At 43.3% G+C, this 22,902-nt stretch overlaps 1 protein-coding gene across 3 annotated transcripts in view; it reads left to right on the forward strand.

Annotated features, from left to right (window-relative positions):
* Positions 1–22,456, forward strand: part of GOLIM4 (golgi integral membrane protein 4) — a 29,164-nt gene extending 6,708 nt beyond the window's left edge. The window contains exons 2-16 of one of the 3 annotated variants that reach the window (XM_058844129.1): positions 5,308–5,382; positions 6,557–6,606; positions 7,340–7,393; positions 7,896–8,046; positions 9,219–9,301; positions 9,874–9,957; positions 13,020–13,187; positions 14,009–14,323; positions 15,657–15,883; positions 16,302–16,381; positions 16,941–17,053; positions 18,125–18,292; positions 18,705–18,773; positions 20,207–20,287; positions 20,616–22,456. In XM_058844129.1, the coding sequence (XP_058700112.1) occupies positions 5,308–5,382; positions 6,557–6,606; positions 7,340–7,393; positions 7,896–8,046; positions 9,219–9,301; positions 9,874–9,957; positions 13,020–13,187; positions 14,009–14,323; positions 15,657–15,883; positions 16,302–16,381; positions 16,941–17,053; positions 18,125–18,292; positions 18,705–18,773; positions 20,207–20,287; positions 20,616–20,771 (1,874 nt within the window). In that variant the 3' untranslated portion in view covers positions 20,772–22,456. The remainder of the gene's footprint in view (positions 1–5,307; positions 5,383–6,556; positions 6,607–7,339; positions 7,394–7,895; positions 8,047–9,218; positions 9,302–9,873; positions 9,958–13,019; positions 13,188–14,008; positions 14,324–15,656; positions 15,884–16,301; positions 16,382–16,940; positions 17,054–18,124; positions 18,293–18,704; positions 18,774–20,206; positions 20,288–20,615) is intronic. The other 2 variants (XM_058844130.1, XM_058844131.1) reach the window with 2 other exon arrangements.
* Positions 22,457–22,902: the final 446 nt, after the last annotated feature.

The raw sequence follows: 22,902 nt of genomic DNA on the forward strand, positions 1-22,902 counted from the left end.
AGCTGTATTTTTTACTAATTTCTGAATATAGATATCTGTGTACATGTAGATACAGTCATTAGACCTTCATAAAACTGAAAAAAAGTGTAAAACACTTTTTGAGAGGAAAAACAGGCCCTTGTTTCATGGAGCTGAGGGTTGAGCAGACCGAGCGATTCAGAAGTGATGTCAGAATAAAACTGTTGTCTCTGCAGCTTTTATCAATGTTTGTCTGTTTTTCTGCTAATTTTGGTCTAAAATCAGTACACAGGTTTTGTTTCAACAGTTTGCATTTATCATCACTCAAAAAAAAAATCCTGTATCACCTACTGTGTAGAAAACAGCAGTGCAGGGTGGGATTCTTATCCCACCCATGGTACCAAGGGTCGGAAGAAACCTTTTGTGGAGTGCACTGGAAATCATTTCTGGAAAACATGATCTCCTTCCTGATAAAAGTCAGGTCTGAAGCCTATCTGTGAGGGATTAAATATTTAATCGCACTTAATACCCCTTCTCCAACTTATTTTTAGCAGCAACTATTACAGTTTACTCTTTGAACATGATAAATCCTTCCTTCTGTCCCAATTTATCTTAAATCTGTTGTTTCCTAGAGGTGTTATTGACTTCTAAGAAAGGCAGTATGTGAGGCAGGGTGCTGTAAAAGGATTCTATTAAATGTAGATGTTTGCTCCAGTTTAGAAATTAATTTTCCTGTCATCCTTGCAATTGAATAGAGGCCACAATGATCTCTTAGAAATACAAGCGTGTGTTTCTGGGGTAAGGCACATTAATGTGCCAAATTCTCCAGCATTTGCCATTTTTCAGAACTGCAGTGAAGGCAGAACTAGAAGCACTTACTGGAACTTCTTAGTTCAAACTTCTTCCTGGAATACTGAGTAAGGCAGAGGAAGAGGTTTATTTTAATTGATAGCTCATTTTTGGTGCAGGATCTCTGAAAGCATGTGTTATGCTTTCTCTTAAAAAAGAAAAAAAAAATCCCCTGAATGTAAAGATCCAGACATTAAATACAAACTTTTCAAATTATTACTACTCTGAGAAAAATAAATGATTAGGGATTTCAGTCAAAGCAGGGGTCATTTTTAAGCACAACTGCCAGTGCATGGTGTGGTTTTCCAGGAGGAATTAGACATGACTGGCTGTAATTAGACAAAACCATTACTTGATCACATGAGTAAATTGCAAAGTGTAGGAGTTTGTTTGGAAGTAAAGATAATTCTCATAGTCCACACAGTGTCAGCAGTGGTTTGCAGAGAGCAAAATGAGAACAGTCCATCCCTGCCTGGATGTTCCACAATGAAGCCTCACACACAATCAGTTTTGCATTAACTTGGTTTCTATTTCTGTCCTTTTTGTGGAAATTCAAACCAGAAAACTTTAAGGACATAAATTATTAAATGGCTTCAATATTTTGTTCAATATATTGTAAATATTGTGGCTTGGAGCAGCCTGGTCCAGTGGAAGTGAAGGTGAAGAGGGATGGAAGAAGCTGAGCTTTAAGCTCCCTTCCAAGCCAAACCTTTCTGTGATAAATAGATGTTTTTTGTAATGTTGTTTTCTTGCTCTGTACTTAAAACTAATATTTTCTAGTCTTTATTGTGGGAATACTTCCATTTTTTCCAAGATATTGGCGGTGTCACTGGAATATCCATTTATTGCTAAACCCTCAGCTGAGTCTCTGAAGGAGATGGAGCTCACACTGTGATACTGGGGAATCCTGCTGCTGCAGTTTGATAATCTGTTTCTGATCAGATTATCAGTAGTGGAATCAGTGGATCTCTTTTGAAAGCAGATTCACTGGTTTAAATACAGGCCTGGAAGCTTGGGGAGCCAATTGTTATATTCATAATATCTCCTCCCAGCATGAAATGTGTCAGAGGAGTCATGAAAGGTCAAAATTTTAATTATTGTCAATGGATTAGAGAATTTATCCTACAGCCCATATTGAAGGGATTCTTCTTACTATCAGCAGAAAACTTTTCTTCCTGGGTTCACATTTTAAATGGTTCTATTTGCAGGGACAAGAGTGGGGAATGAACTTTTTTTGTGGCAAGTCTGTGTTCTGCAGGCCTTTGCAGTGTCACTAGAGAGGTGCAGTGTGCTTTACCACGCTGCTGGTTCAGTTCAACTCTGCCACAGTGTGAGGGAAAACAACGCTGAGTGTTGCCAAGACTACTGAAATCCGCTGGTTTTAAGTGAAAGGTATTACTGTAAGCTCAGAGAAAGAGTGCAGAATTGTGTAACAAGCAGTCATGTTGAAATTAGTAACATTTCTTGTATCATGTATATTTAAATCCCAATGTAATCTTAATTTTCCAGGGAGCTGGGGCATTTTAGACTCCTAGATCATCCTTCTGACAGACGAAATAATTAAAGCAACACAGTCACAAAATTGCTGAAAATGTAAACTAGGAAATGCTTTCTTTTAAATGTAGAATAATGGCTTATTTTGCTTAATAGTTGCTTTATTGCTTACAGGTGCAGAGCAAAGATAAGGGAAGGAACCTTGACTGTTAAATAATCTCAATTTCATCACCTCTCTGACTCCTGTGTTGTAATTAACGTTCAGCACTGGTCAAAGTGGTGTAATCTGGCCATTCCGCACCTCCCTTCTCCCTCACTCCCTTGTCTTTATGGGGAGAATCTTGAGGACTTGATTTCACTGGGATGAGTTCCAGGAGTGTTCAGTGTTTCCTTGTTGGAGGTGGAAGGTCTTTTATTGATCTGTGAGGTTACCAGTTGAGTTTCTGGGCTCTGTGAGTTTGTGGATCTTCTTTCATTTGTAGAGGTTGCACTCCATAGGTAATTTCAAGAATTAAGGTGACACCTGCAGTAATTCCAGCTTTGGAGTAGTGCCTATAAGCCATTAAATGACAGCATTTTCCCCCCCTTTTTTACCATTCTGTTAAATATACTGTAGAAATAAAGTTCAATTATTTGTGCAAAGATCACTGCAAAATTAAAAGCTTACCCAAGGAAAAAATGATTTGTGCATCCCAGCAGTGTGATTTTGTCAGATTCCTTATATAGGTTCCACCCTCTGCTGGGCTGGACTTTTCTATAAAACCTGTTTTTCAGTGTATTTATTTCTTTCAGATTCTGGCTCAGACGTCTTATATCCAAGCTGGCAGTGAAGAAGGAGAAATTCCTGCTGTAGTAACAAGCCCTTTGTTTGGGCTCTTCCTAAAGTTCCTAACTGGTGGAAAGAATGGGAATTTATGGGAGATTAACTCCAATATGTAATTACAAATCTGACCTGCAACCTACTCCCCAAAGGAGCAAGTGAGAAAACATGTGAGCTGGGCTTTGTTAATAATTATTTTTAATCAACACCTTCAGGATGTTGCACTTTGTGGACTTTTATCAGAGAGAAATGTTCTAGGCCAACCAGGAACTGACCTCCAAGGGCAGAGGTGAGGGAGGAGGTTTTTCCTTGCCCTTTTTAGTCACCTGAGGGGTTGTTTGAGGACATCTCCAGCTCTGTCCCAGGATTTCAAGGACTTGCACTCGGCAGGTGAGGAGAGGAGGCACTGCCTGTGTTCAGACCCTGCAAGTGCAGGGTGAAACCCAGAGCTCGGCAGGGATGCTCTGAGCTCTGGGAGGTCCCTAAAGCCCAAATCCTGCCTTGTCCTGCCCCTGTGATGGGTTTGCTGGGCAGGGCTCTCCCCCCACACTTGGTAAAGCACCCGGAGGAGCTGTGGAAGGTGCACTTGCAGACGGAGAAGTGGAATGGAAAATGTTCCCTCCAAATCCATTTGTGGTTTCGTGTGTTTGCCAAAAACCCTGTTCCACCCTGATTGCATGGGAGGGGAAACCCATTATGGATTTTCATTGCTCTCCTGAGCTGCTGTGCTGCAGCCACCGTTCCTTTTGCACAATAATTCAGCATTCACCACCTCCAGGACCTAAATAAAACCATCACTGTAGTGCTGTGTAGTGCTGCCTTTTCTTTTTCTCCCTTCTCCAAGCCTGCTGGTGACTTTGTGAATATTCATTGCCTGCTTCTTTCCTTCCAGAGGGTGGAACATTGGCTCATCTTGACTGATGCCCTTGACTTTGGCAGATAAATAACAAAGTGGAGATAGGTGCCAGGGATTGATTAGCAATCCAGCTTTGGAGCTAAAACGTAAACACTTGTAGATAAGGCTGCAGAATGCACCGTGGTGGAATTAAGAACATGTTTTAAGGTGCAAGAGGAGTTTTCTGTGGCTGCCAAGATGCAAATCTTTATTTGATGTTTCTTGTTGAATGCTTGTATTCACCAATGGTTTATTCTCAGAGAACGAGTTTCCTGGTTTTGATGAAAAAAATCACTCCTTGTTTTAATACCAACTAATAACTCATTAAAAGAATGCAAAAAAAAAAAAATGTAATTTGGGCAGTGAAAAATATTCAGTGTTAAACTGAGCTTAAACACTTAAAATTACACATTTCCATAATTGATACATTTGCTGAAGACTTGGCTGTTTCAGGTAATGCTCACAGAGCATTATTCAGAATTCCTCACAGAGAGGTGAGGAAAGGGTACATAGGGACTGATGTGTCACATCCCAAACTCCATGTCCAAAGCACAGGCTGGATGAAATCCTGCTTTATTGGCAGCCAGATGGAGGAGCTTCATGCCAGAGGATGTTGGATGTCCTAAACACACCTGGATACAACAAAGTCATAAATGCAAACCCCATGCATGTGTCTGCAAAGGAGTCATGGGCAGCTTGGACAGTCTTTGGGAGTCATTTTTGCTGGGAGACAGTGCAGAGGAAGACTAGATTCCCAGTTCTGGGAAGAATTTAGGGTACAGGTTCCCTGTGCCTCAGCTTAAGCTGCTGTGCCCTGCTGCACCTCCTGGAGCTCTCCTGCCCTTGGGCATCTCCCTTCCCTCCTCGTGACACTTCGTGTGCTGCCAGGAATTCCTCTGGAGCGCAGCTGGCCTGTCTTATTTCCTCCTCTCTGTGCAAACAAGGCAGGGGAGGATAGAAACATGGAAAATGTCCCTGCATTCCTGAGAAGCAGAGAGGGGTTGGTAGCTCCACCACAGCTGGCTGCTTCCACAAACAAATCCCTCACCTGGTTATCTCATGCTGTGTTTAGTGATGCAAATAACCCAGGATTTGGGATCAGTGAAGGGTGCAGGAAGGGAAAAAGTTACTGTCACAAGGGTTACAAACAGCCCTTTATGCCATGACCTCATTCCACTTGTATTTTCCTGGTGCATCCTGTGCCAACATTTCCCTGGGTGTGTTGGGCTGGGTGGTGAGGCTTGTGTATGTTACTTTTTAAATGAATTGTGTACAAAATTTCTCTTTTCAGTTGTCTATGAGCACCGGTCAAGATTAGAGAAGTCATTGCAAAAGGAAAGGCTGGAACATAAGAAAGCAAAAGAAGGTAAAAATGTACTTTTCACTTGGATATTTAACTTGATTATAGTAGAAAGTAATTGGAAATGTTTTTTATTCAAGTTTAAAAAAGTTGGGTAAAATTAGGATCCTCTTAGCAGAGCTGTGCTGCTCTTTCTAGTAGTTCTTTTTTATTTAATCTCTTTTAATTGGATCTTTTGAAAAGCAGTCATCTTTTAAATACTATTTACAGATGACTGCCATATGAAGTAATATACACAAAGAATATTTTTGTATCCATGTACATAAAAAACCCAACATGTATGTGAGGTATGGACATGTGTAAATCCTGTCCTGGCCTGCCAGAAATTCAAAACTTGCACCAAAACCATGGGATCTTCTCCTGCATTCCATCAACTGGAAATTAAACTTGGAATCAGTACTTTTAATGTGCTTTAGGGTGAGCACATGCTTATACAACTTTTCCTGATTAAAACTAAATTCTGAGTGTGTGTGAGGCAAACACAAATTGTATTTCTTACACCTGTGCCCTCTGTGGAAGTTCAGCAGGATTCAATCCTCTGAGTTTCCTCGACCTCTAAATTCACTGCAACTTTCAGGGTAGAGCCTCTGTTCTTCCTAGAACTGAGGACTCAGCTGCTGAATTAAAAATATGGCTTTAGCAAAGCTGTCAAGGAGTTAGAAATGATTCTCACCGTGCAGGTCTTGGTGGGTTTCTGGTGCCATCTAGTGTAGAATGGTCCTGCTGCTACCCAAGGGGGAGACGCCTTTCCAAACCCTGGGAAGAGAGAGGTCTGGAAATAAATGAGGAAATGTTTCATTATTTCCAAGAATAAGCAGTTTATAAAAGGCCTTTATGCTCTTGGGGCTCTGCTGAGAGGGTTCACACATCATATTTAATAACCCTATAGATTTGAGCCTGTACTCTGTGTCTCTCACTATGGTATGAGACCTTTAAGTGAAAATATTTTATAAAACCTTTTCAAGTTTGTGCATTTTAAAATTTGCACATTTTTTAAAATTCTCCATAGGTTGTTTTTCTTTTTTTCTTTCTTTTTTTAAGATCCTTTGAAAATTGTTTCTGCATGAATATTCAGCTGTTAAAGAGAATTTATGTACTCAACAGTCAAGTTATTCAAGCAGAGATTCTCATCTTCCTGGTGTTTTTTTTTTTCATCAGTACTTTCCCTTTTATGTTGCAGATTTTCTTGTTTATAAACTAGAAGCACAGGAAACACTAAATAAAGGAAGGGTAAGTCATCATTCCTAGTATAAGTTTTTAATAGCTGATGCTATTTGAGTTGCAAGGAAAAGGAAATACTTTGCAATTATAGCTGTTCAAAGGAAGAGATCTTGCAAAATATTAATTGAAAGAGCTCTCACTTATCCCAGTTCTACTCTGCATTCATAAGTGTTCTCCAATTCCTAATTATTTGAGCTATAGTAGGAGATACTAATACCTCTCCAGAAAATTAATTTAGAAAATAATCCCCTGTTTATATTATGGTAGTTCAAACGTAATGTTGTTTTATTTAAGGGGAAAAGGGGAATAAGAAGGTGTTAGAAATCTTTTTGTAGCTTAGCCCCCAGGGAAAAGAACGGTGACAGCTTTCTAACACATGGGCTTTGAACTGGAAAGTATAAAAACATCAAGAAACTTTGTTTTATATACCAAGTGCCAGAAGGAAAGCTCTCTCTGGCAGAGAACCCAGAGACCTGTAGAGAACTCTTTATAAAGCAAGTAAATTAGGATTTTATGGCTATTTCATGTTGGAACTGGGGAGCAGTTTGGGAGCTGAGGAGCAGGAGTTGAAATGGGTTGTTGCTGCAGTGGGTGCAGAGTGTGGGAGCTGGCTCCAGGGCCAGGGGAGAGGTGGATTTGTGTCCTGGGGAGCTGCATCCCTTGGCTGGTGACCCCCAAAAGCTGCAAGTGCAGAGCTCAGGGCAGTGCCAGGGGGTTTCACACCAATGCTTTTGTTTTCCAGCAAGACTCCAACAGCAGATACAGCGCTCTGAGCGTGCAGCACCAGATGCTGAAGGTGGGTGACTGGGACAGCAGAGCTCCTGTGGAACTGGTTCTGCTGGGGAGACACGGCCTGCCCGGCTTCTGGCATCACTGCAGAGTGTCAGGGTGTGGACAGTGCCTTCCTCTCGCTTGTAAAAGATGGTTTCCTGCAGTTTTTCCTAGTCAGGCTTTCCAGTGGGTGATTTAATCTTATCAGATGCAATTACTTGTAGGGAACGCTGATTTATCAGCCCTCATGTAGTTTAGCACGTAGGGATTTTCTGAGACACATTCAGCAGCTCCCAGGGGGACAGTGCAGCTCTGGGGTGAGGTGACACAACCCTGGAACAGGAGCCTGCTCATCACAGAGATCATTTTGTGTTTGGAAGGAGCTGCAATGTGCATGCTTTGAATAATAACCTTCCTGTTATGAATGCTTCCTATTCATCTGCACTTCCTAAACAAATTGCCAAAGACAATATTAGCCAGATCTGCAGATACAGAGCTGTTCCAGTGTCCCAACTTGGTATTTGCAGAGTCAACACGAAGAACTAAAGAAACAGCACGCTGACCTTGAGGAAGATCACCGAAAACAAGGAGAAGAGTTTAGCAGGACGTTCAGTGATCACAAAGAGCGATACCTGCAGCTGCAGCAGGAAAAGGAGCAGGAGATCTCCAAGCTGAAGGGTAAATTTAGCCTGTGTCTGGCTGCCCACATTAAATTGGGTGTTTGGCACTGTGTTTTGTGTGGTGTGAGAGAGGCATTTCCTCTGTTCTCACTCACAGGTCGTTCGTGCATCTTCTGCCTCCCGACAAGTTATATTTTATTGATGATTTTCTGAGGCCTCTCTCTGAAATCTGTTCATATGTGCTCTGTGTTTCTGTCTGGGTCACAGAAATAGCAAAAAACCCAGCATTTAAAGCCTGTCGAGTGTCAGAGATTGCTGAGTCTGTCTTTAATTTTTAATTCTAAGACTGGTATAAACCTGGAAAAAAGGGTTTGCCTCTTCTTTTTTGTAACTGAAAGGCAATCTAAGAATATTTGCCACTGGTAGCAGAGATGTAATTGTGCCTCTTTCTGAAGTGAGTTTATTTACATTTTATACCTCCTTTTTCCCTGCGTGTACCAGCTCCTCTGGAGCACATTGCACCTGTACACTTGGGTGATGAATTCAGTTTTTACTCTTGGTGTCCAGTTTCCTGTTGGAGATTCTGGGCAGTTTTCAGGCCTCTTCCATCCTCAGTTCACAGTTCCACAGAACAAAAGGATGGGTCTGTGTCCATCAGAGCCTTCTCTGCCACCTGTCCCTAACACAGGGGCTGCTTCTGGAGCTGTTTGCAGCTTTGTCTGCACTGCAGGCAGAGGTTGTTTGTTGGCTCCATGTCAACATCATGGAAGAAGTGGGAATAGAAACCTCTGTCCCTGATCCCAGAAGCTTTTGGAGCCATCTGGGCATCTCTTTCTAAGGGGGTCCTGTGACAGAAAATTCTCGTTTGCCAGGTATGATGTGGGGAAAGAGAGGAGGGTGCCTTCCTCTCTGCCTTTCCAGGATTCAGATTTCCACAGGGAATTCTGCCATCTGCAGCACCCAGCGAGAGCAGTGATGCAGAATTCCAGGTGCAGGCTGGGTGCTCTGATAGCAAATGTCACCAAACAATTTTCTGCTTGAAAATGGAAAGCTTTTAATAAGGCTGGGGAGAGAGGTAAGAAAAACAAACCATACAATTATTCTGCCTAATTTTTACTACAGCACTCGTGGGATTTTATATAGATTGTGTTATAGTCTTAATTTTGGTGTCTGGTGTTAGAAATCCAGCCAGGTTTAAATTCTGTATTTATTTTAATTTCTTTTCAACAGAATCTCTGTATAACTTGCGGGAGGAGAACAGGCAGCTGAGAAAAGCTCACCAGGACATTCACACCCAGCTACAGGATGTCAAGGTAGGCTTTGCTCTGAGGAGAATTTCCAAGATCATTAAGAAAAAACATTCCAAGTTTTCCCAAGCCCAAAGCAGGCTGTGCTGTAGACTCCTAGTTTCTGTTATTTGGGAAAAAGGAGAGGAATAGGCTGAACTGGATTTGTCTTTGGCCACCTGCACTTTAGGTATATGTCCATTAAAAAAAAAAAAGAAAAAAAGAAAAAAAAGTATTTAGCATAGAAATCAGAATTTGGTTTTACAATTTAGAAATTGGGTTTTGGCAAAACTCAATGCTAAATGTTTTCCAGCTCTGTTTTTTTAATATGTTCATCAACATCTACCCCTGCTTTTAATTTTATTTTAGTTACACAAATCCTGGCCTCCAAATTGCCTTCCCTGGTGTGCTTGCTTCCTCTCCCTGTTTAATATGCATTCCATGTGCAATAAATAAGTGCTGTCATTCCAGCTAAGGATTTTCTTTCCAAAATAAATGGAATTATCTTCCTAGTTCAAACCCCCCCCCCCCCCAGCCTCCCTAACTAATCTTTAGAATGAACTTTATGTGAAACGTGTGATGTTCTTCTTTTTGTGTAGCAACAGCATAAGAACTTACTGTCCCAGCACAACGAGCTTGTGGTGACATTGGAAGACCACAAGAGTGCACTAGCTGCTGCTCAGGTCAGAAGGAAAGCAGCTCCTGCCGGCTCTCAGCTTCCCAAATCTCTGTTTCCCAAATCCCTGGTGGCCCGGCTGGCTGCAGGGTGCTGCATGTGCCTTTGGCATGGGGATCCCAGGAGGTGCATGGCACGGAGGGGCTGCTCCCCAGAGGCTGCAGCAGCTCCCAGGGGCTCGGGGCACAGGGCAGGCTGTGGCCAGCCCAGCAGTGCATGTGCTCCTGAGAAAGGAGCCTCTGCTTCCCTGAGAGCTGTCAGTGCCTCTCTCTCTCTGTCCTCTCTGACGGGGCTGCTGCCAGCATCCTGCACTCTGACCTTCACATTTATCTCTTAGACCTGGATATTGGGATGAAATCTTCTTGTGTGTCACTGGAGAGGTTGTGAGGCTTTCATGGAATTCCAGAGTGGTTTGGAAAAAACTCGTCCTGTGCCACCCCTGGCCATGGGCAGGGACACCTTCCACTCTCCCAGATTGCTCCCAGCTCCATCCAACCCGGCCTCCCAGGGGTCAGGGGCAGCCACAGCTGCTCTGGGCAATACAGATGAGTGCAGCAGCTGCAGAACATAGATGGAGATGTGTATGGAGGTATGGAAACTCCAGGTGGAACTCAAATTACTTCTGAGAAGAGCCAGCACCATTAAGTTTCTTAAATGTCATTTTCAAGTGAACTATCCACGAAGCACAAACTGTTGCAGGCTCAGTCAGCTGTGCCAGCCCAAGCTGTGGAGGCCACAGGGAATCTGAAAGTGGGAGTGATGTTGCAGCAGAGGAAGACTTTTGGTGAAAGATCAGAGGGAAAGGCAATGAGGCAGTGTGAAGTTATTTTTATTCCTGACTGATTTTCTTCATTTAGGCATTTTCACAGTCCACAAAATCGTTAGCAGCATTTAAAGCATTGAATTTTTTTTTCATCAGTTCTGCTTGTTGTGGCTGTCAATATGTGTAGATATTAAAAAAAATAGGGAAAGATCAGGAAGGTCCCTCATAGACTGAGTATCTGAAGAATCATAATCTGCAGTGCTGAACCACACTGGCAGCTAATGTTGAGCTCTTCTCCCACATTTGCTGTGTGGTATGTGCTGACAGCATCTGAAATTCCACAAGGCCACGTGGAGGGGCTGATTTAAGGTTCACCAAACCCAAAGGGAAGCTCCCCACACTCCTGGCTTTGATTCAGTTCTTTAATTAGAAAGCCTGTGCCACACAAAGCCTCTCTGTCTGCAGCCAGGGTGTGACATTTGTCCTGTGGGGACCCTCCAGAGAAGGGTCTTGCACATGCCTTGAGAACAGAGGGTATTTCACACTTCTGTGTAGTTTCTCCTGCAAACCAGCTGCAGAAAATCCCCAGGGGATTCTTTCCCAGCTCCATAAATGATCCCTCTATTTCTAGGTGTTCTAGACATTGAACACCAGTAGTCAATACTGCACTAACCTGAACCTTTAAAGCATTTTAGTCTTTGTGCTTTTTCCCAACCAGGCAGATTAATTACATATTTTAATAAACCTTCTTTTCTGCCAGCATCAGCACCTTTTAAACTGTGGCCTTGAATCAGAATGTTCAGTTTAGTGACTCTGCACTAGAACAGAGCACTTGAATCTGATCTGGATGAGCGTTGTTTAAATATCACGGCCTGGTTTGGGTTGGAAGGGACCTTAAAGCTCATCTAATTCCACCCTTTGCCATGAGCAGGGACACCTTCCACTATCCCAGGGTAATCCCAGCCTTGTCCAACCTGGCCTTGGACATTCCCAGGGATGGGAAATCCACAACCTCTCTTGGCAACCTGTGTCAGGACCTTACCACCCTTACAGTAAAGAATTCATTCTTAATATCAAATCTAAACCTTCCCTCCTTCAGCTTAAGGCCACTCCCCCTTGTCCTGTTCCTCCATCCTTTGTTCCCAGTCCCTCTCCAGCCCTCCTGGAGCCCTTTTACACCCTGGAAGGGGCCCTGAGCTCTCCCTGGAGCCTTCTCCTCTCCAGGTGAGCACCCCCAGCGCTCCCAGCCCAGCTCCAGCCCTTGGAGCTTCTCCACAGCCTCCTCTGGACCCATTCCAACATATCCCAGTGTGTTCATCTCTCTGCACGGCCACTGCAGGCAGAGAAAAAATAACCAGAGACCTGAGTATCAGTGTTATGTTCAGTAAATACTCCTTTTTCCTCTGAAGTTTGTCCTCTCCAGCAGTTAATGCGGGAGCAGGAGCATCCTTCTGGACTGACAGAGGTAATCACTGTGCACTCTGCTTTCCCTTTAGGCCATTCTTTAGGGGTCCATAAACACAGCCACACCTCCCCTGGAGCAGCAGGGAAACTCTCTGGTGTGGCACCTGTTGAGTGTGCAGCTGGTCAGCTTTTTATACCCTGCCCACCCCTAAAAATCCTCTTTAATTGGAAATCTTCCTGGGAGAGAAGGGAGCCAGGGATTGGGGTACCAGATTTTCTTTAAAGCTTTCCTGATCTTGTCCAAAGTTAAACAGCAGATCAAATTCCAACATTTTACTGTTGCATTTCAGGAAGCCTTTAGAAATTTACATTTTCCTTAATTTCTTTTTTTTTTCCCTTCTGTTTTTCCCCTTGCTTTCTTTGCCTCAGTTCTGTATGTTGGCTGTTGTCTTGTCTAACACCTGTCTAAATGTTGAGGACTTGGCATTTCCACAACATGTAGATGCACTTCAAAACTCTTCTTTCTGAAAGAACTGCACTTCTTTCTATCAGCAAAGGAGAAGTGTGGTGCTCTCGACTTCCCTCACTTCAGTCTGCCAGGAAAGCTGCATCATCCCCTTCTGACACTTCTCCTGCTTGGCATGAATAAAACAACTCCTCTTCTTTGTCCCACAGAGATGTTTTTAATACACTTTGTATGCATGTGCACTTTGAAAAGATCCTGATGGTCAGTGTCATCTAATGTTTGGAGGAAAAAACTATATTTTAAAAGCTCCCATCCCTTTTCCTCCCTGGAATGTCAAGTTTTCTACCATGTGTCCTGCCAGCAACTTCACTCCAAAGTGACTACATTTGATGAAGAAATTAATTTGGACACACTGTAATTAACATGTTGGCTTTAGACTCAGGTGGAGGAATACAAACAGCTGAAGGACACCCTCAAAAAAATCCCAAGTTTCCAAGATCTGGAGAAGGTGGAAGGAGGGAATGAGCAGCCTGAGGTGCGGGGCCCGTCCCCCCACAGCCGCCCCCCGGAGCAGCACGGAGCTGGGGCTGAGCAGCAGCAGGAGGTAAAAGGCTTCAGACACCCCAGGAATGGTTCTGATTCAGCAGAAGGTGCTGGATGTCTCTTGGGGTGTGTGTTTGGCTGTGCACCTTTGTCAGTTCTGGAGGAAAGCAGTGAGGAATGGATTCATTGTTGAGTGGTAAGAAAATCTGTTCATGGTGGTCTTTGCTCTCATGGCTCGTCCAGTTTTAAGTGTATTTATGCCAGCTGTTTTATGAAGTTGCTCAAAATCTAAATATTTTTAAATGAGAAATCTAAAATTTTAGCTACCTCAAGTGTTACAGAAAGCTTTTAAAAGTTCTGAGGAAATTTTTATTTTATAAGGTTCCAGTGGCACACTGAAGTCAGTGTATTTGAAATTGGCACACCAAGGTTCAAGCAGAAAATGTGTAATCTAGAAGTTGTGATTTTGTTTTACAAGAATTTTTGGCCAGCAGAACCTACAAGAAATAAAAATCATGGAATCATTTAGGTTGGAAAAGAACTTCAAGATCTTCAAGCTGTGAACCCGATTCTGCCAAAGCCGGCACTAAATTGTGTCTCTAAAACACAAAGCTGGCTTTGTAGGATTGTAAGAGTTTTTATTCCACTTCAGCTAAAATGAGGCTTGATTTGTGGTGGAACTGTACAGCACTTTGTGTATCTGTGCAGCCACAAACCAGGTGATAAACCCACGAGGCAGGAGGAGCTCGTTCCAAACCAGGCATTTGGCCCTCCTGACAACAGCTCCAGGCTGGCATAAAGGATCCAAGTCTGTCCTTGGCTCTCCTGAAACTGAAATCCATAAATGTGTTGTACACACAGAATCCTGTGTCTGTTTTGCAGATTGAGAAGCCAAGGGAGAGAGAAGAAATGAACAGCCAGGAACGGGACAGGGCTGAGCCTTCCCACGTGCAGGGAGGGGCTCCCGAGGGCCAGGACGCCCAGGAGCAGCAAGGAGCTGCGGAGGATGAGGAGCAAAGGGCAGAGCAGATGGAAGAAGAACGCAAAAAGGAGCTTGAAGAGGAAGAAATGGAGCAGGCAGGGCAGCCTGAGCACCTGGAGGAGGAGCAGGACCAAGCCCCAGAAGAGCACGAATGGAAAAAGCAGGAGCAAAAGGAAGAAGAAACCAACATGTTGGGTGATCACCTGCAGTCAGAGGTAGGGGGCTCTTTTCTAATTGATTAAATCTGTTGTTTAAATGGAGGCTTCTCCTATCACTGCTGGACTTGTATTGCAATCACCTATTTCTAGGCAAAATAGTTTTTATAGAGAGTTTAGGATTCAGAGCACTCACTGTTTTTTAGATAAAATTGCTGTCATATTTATAGAAAATTTGGGATTCAAAGCACTTGGATGCAATAGGATTCAGGCTCAACTTGAGCACACTTGTACTGTAGGGCTGGCCAGATCTTAATGAACATTAATTCTGCTGATAAAAAGCAACAGATGGGGGAAAAAAAATAAGAATAGCAGCAGACTTAATCCTGTGTCCCACTTTAAACCTGAGGCCTGTGGTAGCTGATGAAGAGCTCAGCAGGTGAGAGGGAGGCTGGGATGGAGAACTGCTCTGCTTTGGTAACTTGATGCATCTCAGCAAATTGCAGAGTGTTTCCTTGTCAGAGGTACCTGCCTTCTGCAAACACACTGCCAGCTCAGTGCTCAGTGCTGTTGGACAGGGAATTTTAACTGCCAGACAAACTTGACTAAAACAGCCAGGGGAAATCAGTGTGCAGCTCTAAATAAAACCAGCAAATCCTGGGTTTACATCCTGGATTGGATCTGCAGTTGAAAATGTATTTCACTGGTCTGACTTTAGGCTTTGTAAACACTTTGTGTCCTGGCAGATTCATTGTGTCACTCTGGTGTAATGAGAAGCTGTTGCTGAAGAGGTGCAGGGGGTCAGAACAGCAGCAGGGGGTTAAGCTGTGAAGCTGGAGTTAGCCTAAGTTATTGCTGAGTATAAAAAGAAGTGCAGTGTCTCACTTAAGGCTAAAAGCAACTCCCTCTGAGGTTACCACTTAAATCAATAGGAATATTTGCTGTCTTTATTTTATTTTATTTTATCTTTATCTGTATTTATTTTAATTTTAAATATTTTTAATTTTTTTATTTTAAAATTTATTTATTTTATTTTATTTTTATCTTTATCTTTATTTTATCTTTATCTGTATTTATTTTATTTTATCTTTATCAGCCATCAAAACCTCCTTTTACTGTGTAATATGTTGGGAGGTTTTATTATTATTTATAGGAAAAACATGGCTTTCCTTAACCCACAATCTTCCTTCCCTGTGTGTCCCAAAAACACCCCAACACTTCCAGTCTGTGTTCCAAAAAACGTTTTAACTTCAAGCAGGCAGGGACACAAAATCTTAAAAATAACTTTGCTGTAATTGCATAGGGCTTGTTTTCCCCTCTGGACAGGTTTCTCCCTGCTTGATTCTGATCACTGAAAGGATGATTAATTTCTCTTAACACATTTCTGTGACAGATAAAGCCAACAAAGAGACAGAAAGCAGCTTATGAGCAGCAGCTGGAGCAGCAGCACCTGGGAGCCCAGAGAGCAGAGGAGGCCAAGCAGCTCCGGCAGCAGCAGGAGTCCCTGCGCCAGCAGAGGCTGCGAGGGCAGCTCCTGAGGCAGCAGCAGCTCCAAGAGAGAGAGCTCCAGCTGCAGAGACAGGCAGAGCAAGGGGAGAAACTCTCCAAAAAGCACCTCAGGTTCAACTTTCCTTCATGAGTTTGTCGTGCTCTGGGTTTTGTGTTGTCAGCTTTGTTGTGCTCCCTTGTCCCTGAGGGCTGATTTCCAGGGGGTTCTGTTGGACAGTTCCTTAGAGAGCTGGAGATTTGATCCCTAAAATTCAGAGTCCTGACTTTACTCTTTGCTGACCCATATCCTTCAGGACTGCAGACTCCACACACAGAGACACACAACACCAAGTCTGCACAAGAAAGTCTCTGTTCTGTCAAGCATTTTTCAGGAAAGGTGGAGTGAGAAAATATCAGATAATAGAGCATGAAACTGGAGCCTGTTCTGGCAGCTGCTGAGAGAGGCAGAGCTGCAGGTGGGGGGTTTGTTTATTAAAGCAGAAAGCACACTTTGGAAACTGAAATGATGCTTGGCTTTTAATGTTCTCAGCCAACAGGCTCATTATGATAACATGGACCAGGACATTGTACAAGGGGAGGAAGAGCAAGGTATTCAGGAAGAGGAAGGAGGTAAGAGAGAATTTCTGTCCCTGCCATGCTCACAGGCTCCCTATGTACTGCCTTGCATGGGAGGCTTTAATATTCATTTCATATCCAGATTGGATTCAAGTGAAACATAAACTCGCAATTTAAAACCAGAAGCTCAAATAACCATGGCTGAAGTGACTGAGTGAAATAGAGGAATTACTAAAGATCATATCCACATTCCTGAAAGGAAAAGTGTCTTTTTGACTGAGCTGTTATTACCAGGCTCTGGGGATCTTGTTTATGTTCCTGGCTCTGCCTATGAATTTGTTTGATCTCTTTAAATTACAGATTCATGGAATTGTTTGGGCTGCCATGGACAGGGACACCTTCCACTAGCCCAGGTTGTTCAGTGCCCCATCCAGCCTGGCCTGATCTTTTAATTTCTGTTTCCTACTAGGAGTAAATCAATTCTGTGAGCCTTATCTGTTTATGTAGAGGCTGCCCACTGCTAAAAGCACGTGTGGAACCTTGTCTGTAGGAGACTCTTAAGAGGATAACTAAAAACTGCTGTAAAACAATAACCACCAAAAAAATTCCTCAGCTTATGAACATGACAACCAGCACCAGGATGAAGGTGAAGATGATGATCAGAATAATGCAAATGAACAGCAAGAAACAGAACATCAGGCAGAAAATCATCAGGCTGATGAATCAGTAAGTATGAATTAAGATGCTGAAGCTTGCAGTGTTACTGAAGTGAGAACCCACAGGTCTCGTCTGACATAATTGCACCTTATAGAAATGAGATAAACAGAGGTCTGCTAGGAGGACAGGTTTGACAGTTGAAAACAACATCCAAAATCTATTTAAGGGTGTCCTTACTCATTTGGGAAGAAATAGAAGGAAAGAACTTCCTTACTGGAAGCAAGGTGTTTATTTCCACATTCCTTTGATCTGTGCTTTCTGTGGAATAAAGGAGTTGGTCTTGGCTGGGACTTGAACAGGTACATTTGGCTTCAAAAAATACCAGCAGTGCCCAGTCAAAATGAGAGGGGATGGTATTTTTTATGCTGTCATTAATTAAAGGGCAGCTCAAGAGCCACTGCAGCCAGCTGGAGTCAGTAGAGAGGTGTGAGGTCTTGAAAGAGGATGTAGGTCAGCTCTGAACTGAGCCCTGATATCGTCTGCACAGAGATCTGGGGCAGGAGAATCCCCCTGTGCCTTTCCCCAAGTTCCAGCTTACCTCGTGCTGTCAACATCAAGTGCATCTTCCTTACTCCCCTCCCATTCAGCAAATTAAGATGTACAGTGAATATTTCTAAGAGATCTTTAACTTGTGTACAAAGACATAAAACTGCTTCAGTTGAATTATGAGCAGAAACTGCTCCTTTTCTGCATGGCAAAGGTGAAAAGTGTTTTGTTTTCTTGTAGACATAGCCAAGGTCAGCAGGGCAGGGCAGGCTGATACTGAATGATGCCATCAGCTCTATGTGAGCATTAAACCCTTATCTTTGTTCACATGGCCTTATCAGGGACTGTCAGTCAGTAAACACGAGTTGTTCTGTCCTCTGGGACAGAAATGCTCAGCTCCTGTGGGGTTCAGCAGATAGGGACCTCACCTCTGTCCCTGCTCACTGCTGAGGTACTCAGTGAGCCCTGCTCCTGCAGATTCCAGCAGCTGCCAGTGGGGATGGAGCTGGCTCTGACAGCCCACACTGCTGCTCTTTCAAGGGAAATGTGACTGGAGCGGGAGCTAAAAGTGTTTAACACTCCTGTAAATTACAGAAGGCAGCCATGGAAGATGTGAATCCTGCTGATGACCCCAATAATCAGGGAGAAGATGAATTTGAAGAAGCTGAGCAAGAGAGAGAAGAAAACCTGCCTGATGAAAATGAAAAGCACAAGGAAACGAGTCAGAAACAAGGACATCCAGGAATGGAGGAGCACTTGGTGGTGGGTAAAGGCAAAAGAAGCACCTCTAGGGCTCCTTCAGGAGATTAAAGCTGCACATTTCAATTGTGTTGGAGCTGTAAACTCCTCCAGGCAGAGAGAGTCTGAAATTTTATGGCATTGGTCTTCAATGGGGTGAATATTCCGTTGTCTTCCTGCTTAGTATGGAAAGTCTTGCTTTATTCTGGGAAGTGATTTTTCTTACATTCATCCTGCTATTTTTTAATTGAGGGCAATTTTAAATCACAGAGCTGAGCTCTCACTACTGCTAATGAATGCACTGAAACTTCCCCTGCCATTATTGTTACTTTAGCTTTACAGAGAGCTTTAGTTCCAGAACAAGAAGCTTTAATCTTCAGCCCTCTGGTTATTAGGCAGGCTCACAGAACTGAATTTTTATGTGATCTTTGTGCAGATGGCAGGAAATCCTGACCAGCAGGAGGATAATGTGGATGAACAATATCAGGAAGAGGGAGAAGAGGAGGTAAGAACACAGACCCAAGGCAGGTGCAGGCTCAGGCAGAAGAGCACAACTCCATTAATACCCAACCTTGGTGTCTTTTAGAACCACAGGATGAGCCCAAATTACTTTGTCTGACTTGAGCAAACCTGGGAAGTCTTTGCCATTACTCTGCTGTCCCCTTCTGGATACACTCTGGGTTACTCATGCTCCTGTGCTGCAATCCATTAGTCTTCCATGCCACACAGCATTAATTGTGCAATAATTGAAAAGATTAAGCCTTTCACAACACAAGGAAAATTTCCTGGAAACCTCAAGGTCACAGAAAACCTCATTAATCTCTAATCACACACTGCAGTTCTGAGCAAACTGCTTCCTTGGCCACTTACTCTTCAGCTCTGACTTTGATTTATCTGTGCTCCTCCTGAGCAATCCCAGCTGCAGCTCCTGGAGTTGCTCAGGAAGCTGGCAGCACATGGAGCTGGAGGAGAGAGGGAGGGAAGGGACTCCTTCCTTCATGTCATGCACATTGTGCTGGCACCACCCTGAGCCACCCCACAGCCCCTCAGTAGCACCTGATTAATTCCTGTTTCTGCTTCCCACAAAATCCCTTTCAAGAAAAAGCCCAGGAAGTGTCTGCTGTCACTCCCTGGTGGGGAGCACTTTGGATTAGCTGGGATGCACTTAGCATTCACCAGTGCCAAATGCTGCTGCTCACATCCAAGCAGGCCACTGGGAACTGGGCAGAGCTGGCCTTTGGCTGCTGCTCTTTGGCTTCCAGGAAGCAATTTAAACACATCTCAGAAAGGATGTGCCCACTGTGCTGTGACTGGAAGTTGGGAACAGGGAGCAGGGATGGAGTGAGCAATTAAGAGAGAGAAGAGATGCTGCAGTGGGGATCAGTTTCTGTAGTGGGTGAACTCAGATATTAGCCACTGCTGTTCAGATCTTTCCCAAAGTGTTCCTGCTGGGATGGAAGCCTCTGACCCAGCTCACAGGACACTGTTTGGAGCAGACAAGCTCAGCAGCACTTCTCAAAAGGAAATCAAGTTTACTTCAAAACATTCCTCTTTCAAATTTGCACCTAACGTGGGAAGTGGGGCATGGAATGGAGGGAGAGTGCTGGCAGAGTAGAAAGTAACGAGAGATCCAAAAGCTGAACGTCAGGGACGCAGATCCAGCATGACCTGCTCTCTCCAAGGGAGCATTGGAAGAGATTGTCTTTGAGAATTGTATTTAAAAGTTAGATGCTCTCAGAGGAAGTGAATTTCCTGATTGTTGGGTGGTTATGGTTCTTTTTATCCTCCTTAAACTTCTTTTAATCCTCGCTGCTCTCTTCTCCCTTCTTCAGAATCTTCATGCTGTAAAAATATCACTGTGAAAATGTGCCCAGTTGTGCCCCAGGCCACTCTCTGAAAGGCAGTTAAGCCATACAGAACATCTCTTGTGCTTTGCAGGTGCAGGAAGATCTGTCTGAGGAGAAGAAGCCAGAGCTGGAGCACAATGCTGAGGAGCCCTATGGGGAAAACGAGGAAAATGTGAGTCCTGTGCAAGCCCAGGGGCCAGGGACAGGATCAAACCCTGAGCACAACTGCTCATGGCACAGGGATGTGACATGATAATTGTTCCAGCTTGCTTTGGGTCATAGAGCTTAACATTTCATGCTGTCCCAACTTCCTTTAGCTCACCCTTTCATCTCTATGTCAATTCTTGCTCCCTGGAGGCTTTAGAAAAATCCTTTAATTTTCTGTTTCTGCCCATCAGCTCTCACAACTCCAGCTGCAAATCATTCCATTGCCCTAAATTAAGCTATAGGGAAGCTGGCACTGAATCTGTGTGTAAGTTTGTTTTGTTTTCCCCAATCAGGCAGAGGAAAAGAGTAACAGAGGGACAGACCAAGAGCAAGAAATGCAAGAGGACAACAACCAGAAAGAAATTCATGAAGAAAATTATGAGGAGGAAGAGGAGGAGGAGGAAGGCAGAGCTGTGGCAGCAAAAACTCGCAGAAGAGGGGAGATGTAGTTCCTCCCTTCATTTTTGTTTTTCCAGTACACAAATTCCTGGTTGTTTTTTTTTTTTTTTTTTTAAACCAACTTTTTTTAGGGTATTTAATTTCAAAAAGGAAAAAAAAAAAAAAAAAGGTTGTGTTTTCCACTTTTTACTTTTCTATTAGGTGCTGTCCTGTGTTTATATGAATACAATATTTTGATACTCTAGATTAGGATTTCTTTTCTATCCAGGCTTTACATAACCAGACATCCTCTAGGTTGAATTTTTTGTAACTCTGGGTACGGTTTATAGAGGCCATTTTGGATACACTTTTTCACCGTGTCCAGGCCTGCCAGAATGTTTGGTGTCATGTCAGGTGCACTCAACACTGAAGGAGGATTCCTAGTGCCTAAATCCAGGTGACTTCAGTCCCTCCAGCTCGTTGTCTTCCATGGATTTATTCTGACCAAGGGCTGCTTATTCCTTGTAACCTCACAAAGTCAAGCATGGGCCAAGCCCTTTGCAGGACCAGGCCTTTTCTAGGTGCAGAACAGTTATAAAATATGCAAATTTTACAAGCCTTCAGAATGCAGCCAAGTTAGCAGCTGTTAATTTTGGCAGCTGTTTCGATACGGTTCAATTATGCATTTATTTTAATGAGCATTCCCAGGTACTTCAATTACATTCAGTACCTGGCTGCTCATGCAAATGGGGCTGTGCTGAGAGGAGCTGGGAGCTAAAAACCAATTTGGACTTGGAGCTCCATTATGCCAAATCAAAACACTACAGCTGTCACAGGGATGATGATTTACAGCAGCAGCAATTTCCTTGTCCTTTTTAATATATAAAATATTTGACCAGAACCAGAATGATGTTGCCTCAGTGCCATGTTTTCTGGAGGGTGTGGTAGCTGAGCTGACACAGTTGGTGCAAGATGTTGAACATAAGGCCTTTACCTTCTTTTCCTTATTTATTTACAAGAATCTGCTGGAAGGATTTCTGTGTGCCCCAGGGTGAGACTCAGAAGCCCACAGAAGTTGTTTAGCCCAGCAAACATCTCCAGCACTGCATGAAACCCGAGGGGGAGGGGGGAAATGACACAAAAATTGTGCCTTGGTGTGGGCTACCCTGAACATAATCCCAGTGCATGAATTATACAATATTTGTATTGGTACAGACACTAGTTATTTAATATATGTTAAAGGAGAATGGGAATCTGGATTTCCCAGGCTATGCCCCATTGCTGGAAATGAGGCACAGGGGAGCTCCCCATCAAAGGCTGTGTTAATATATAAAGGGAGAGGGAGTGGGGGTTTTTCCCTTTTTTTTTTTTTTTTTTTATAAGGATGCATAGCAATGTTTTTAGTTTAATTTTTTTATATGAATGTAATTTAATTCATTTTTCTACTAACTTGATTATATTATGTTTTATAGTTGGTTTCCATTCGTTGCAATTTTCCTAATTGTCCCAGATCCAGTGCTTATGTTTCACAGGAAGATTTTTGTCAGTGAGTATTTTGGGTTTTCTAGTTACCATAAATCAGATTTACCTTATGTGTAAAAAAAAAAAAAAAAAGTTTACATGAGACTGTAAAATGTATAATATGTACATAATCTTCAGAATACAATTATTTTGGTAAATTGGCCTGTATTTTTAATGTCATGGTTGCAGTATTTAATTATTTGAGGCATAATAAAACTTGACTGCAGTCAATAAACTAGAATGTAGTTACTGATTTCCATAAGTTTGTGTCAGTTTTCCTAATGCTGTGTTTGGATTTAATTTTAATCCAGGAGGCAGGGACAGGCAGGGGCAGGGATGGAGCCCTGGCAGCATTTTCAGGGCAGTGGAATATTCTTGTTAATGATATTCCCACCTCTGTGCCTGACAAGGGTCAGAGTGCCAGGGGCACCATGGGGTAGCTGAGCTGTTCCTCATTGCCATGGGATCCCTGGAATTCAGGGAATGCCAAATGCTTGGCTAAAGCAAGAATTTAATAACAGCACAGGGAGGGCTCCATCCCCAGCTCCCAGAGCGATCCCAGCCCGATGCTCCGCGTTAGGAATAACGAGAGGGGGAGTCAGAATTCCAAGGGAAAAGTTCCATCCCTTTGGGATTTGGCAGCCACAGAGGAGCCTGTGACCAGGGCTGGCAGGGACTCAT

The sequence above is a fragment of the Poecile atricapillus genome, chromosome 8 (genome assembly GCF_030490865.1).
Source record: "Poecile atricapillus isolate bPoeAtr1 chromosome 8, bPoeAtr1.hap1, whole genome shotgun sequence".
Classification (NCBI taxonomy): Eukaryota; Metazoa; Chordata; class Aves; order Passeriformes; family Paridae; genus Poecile; species Poecile atricapillus.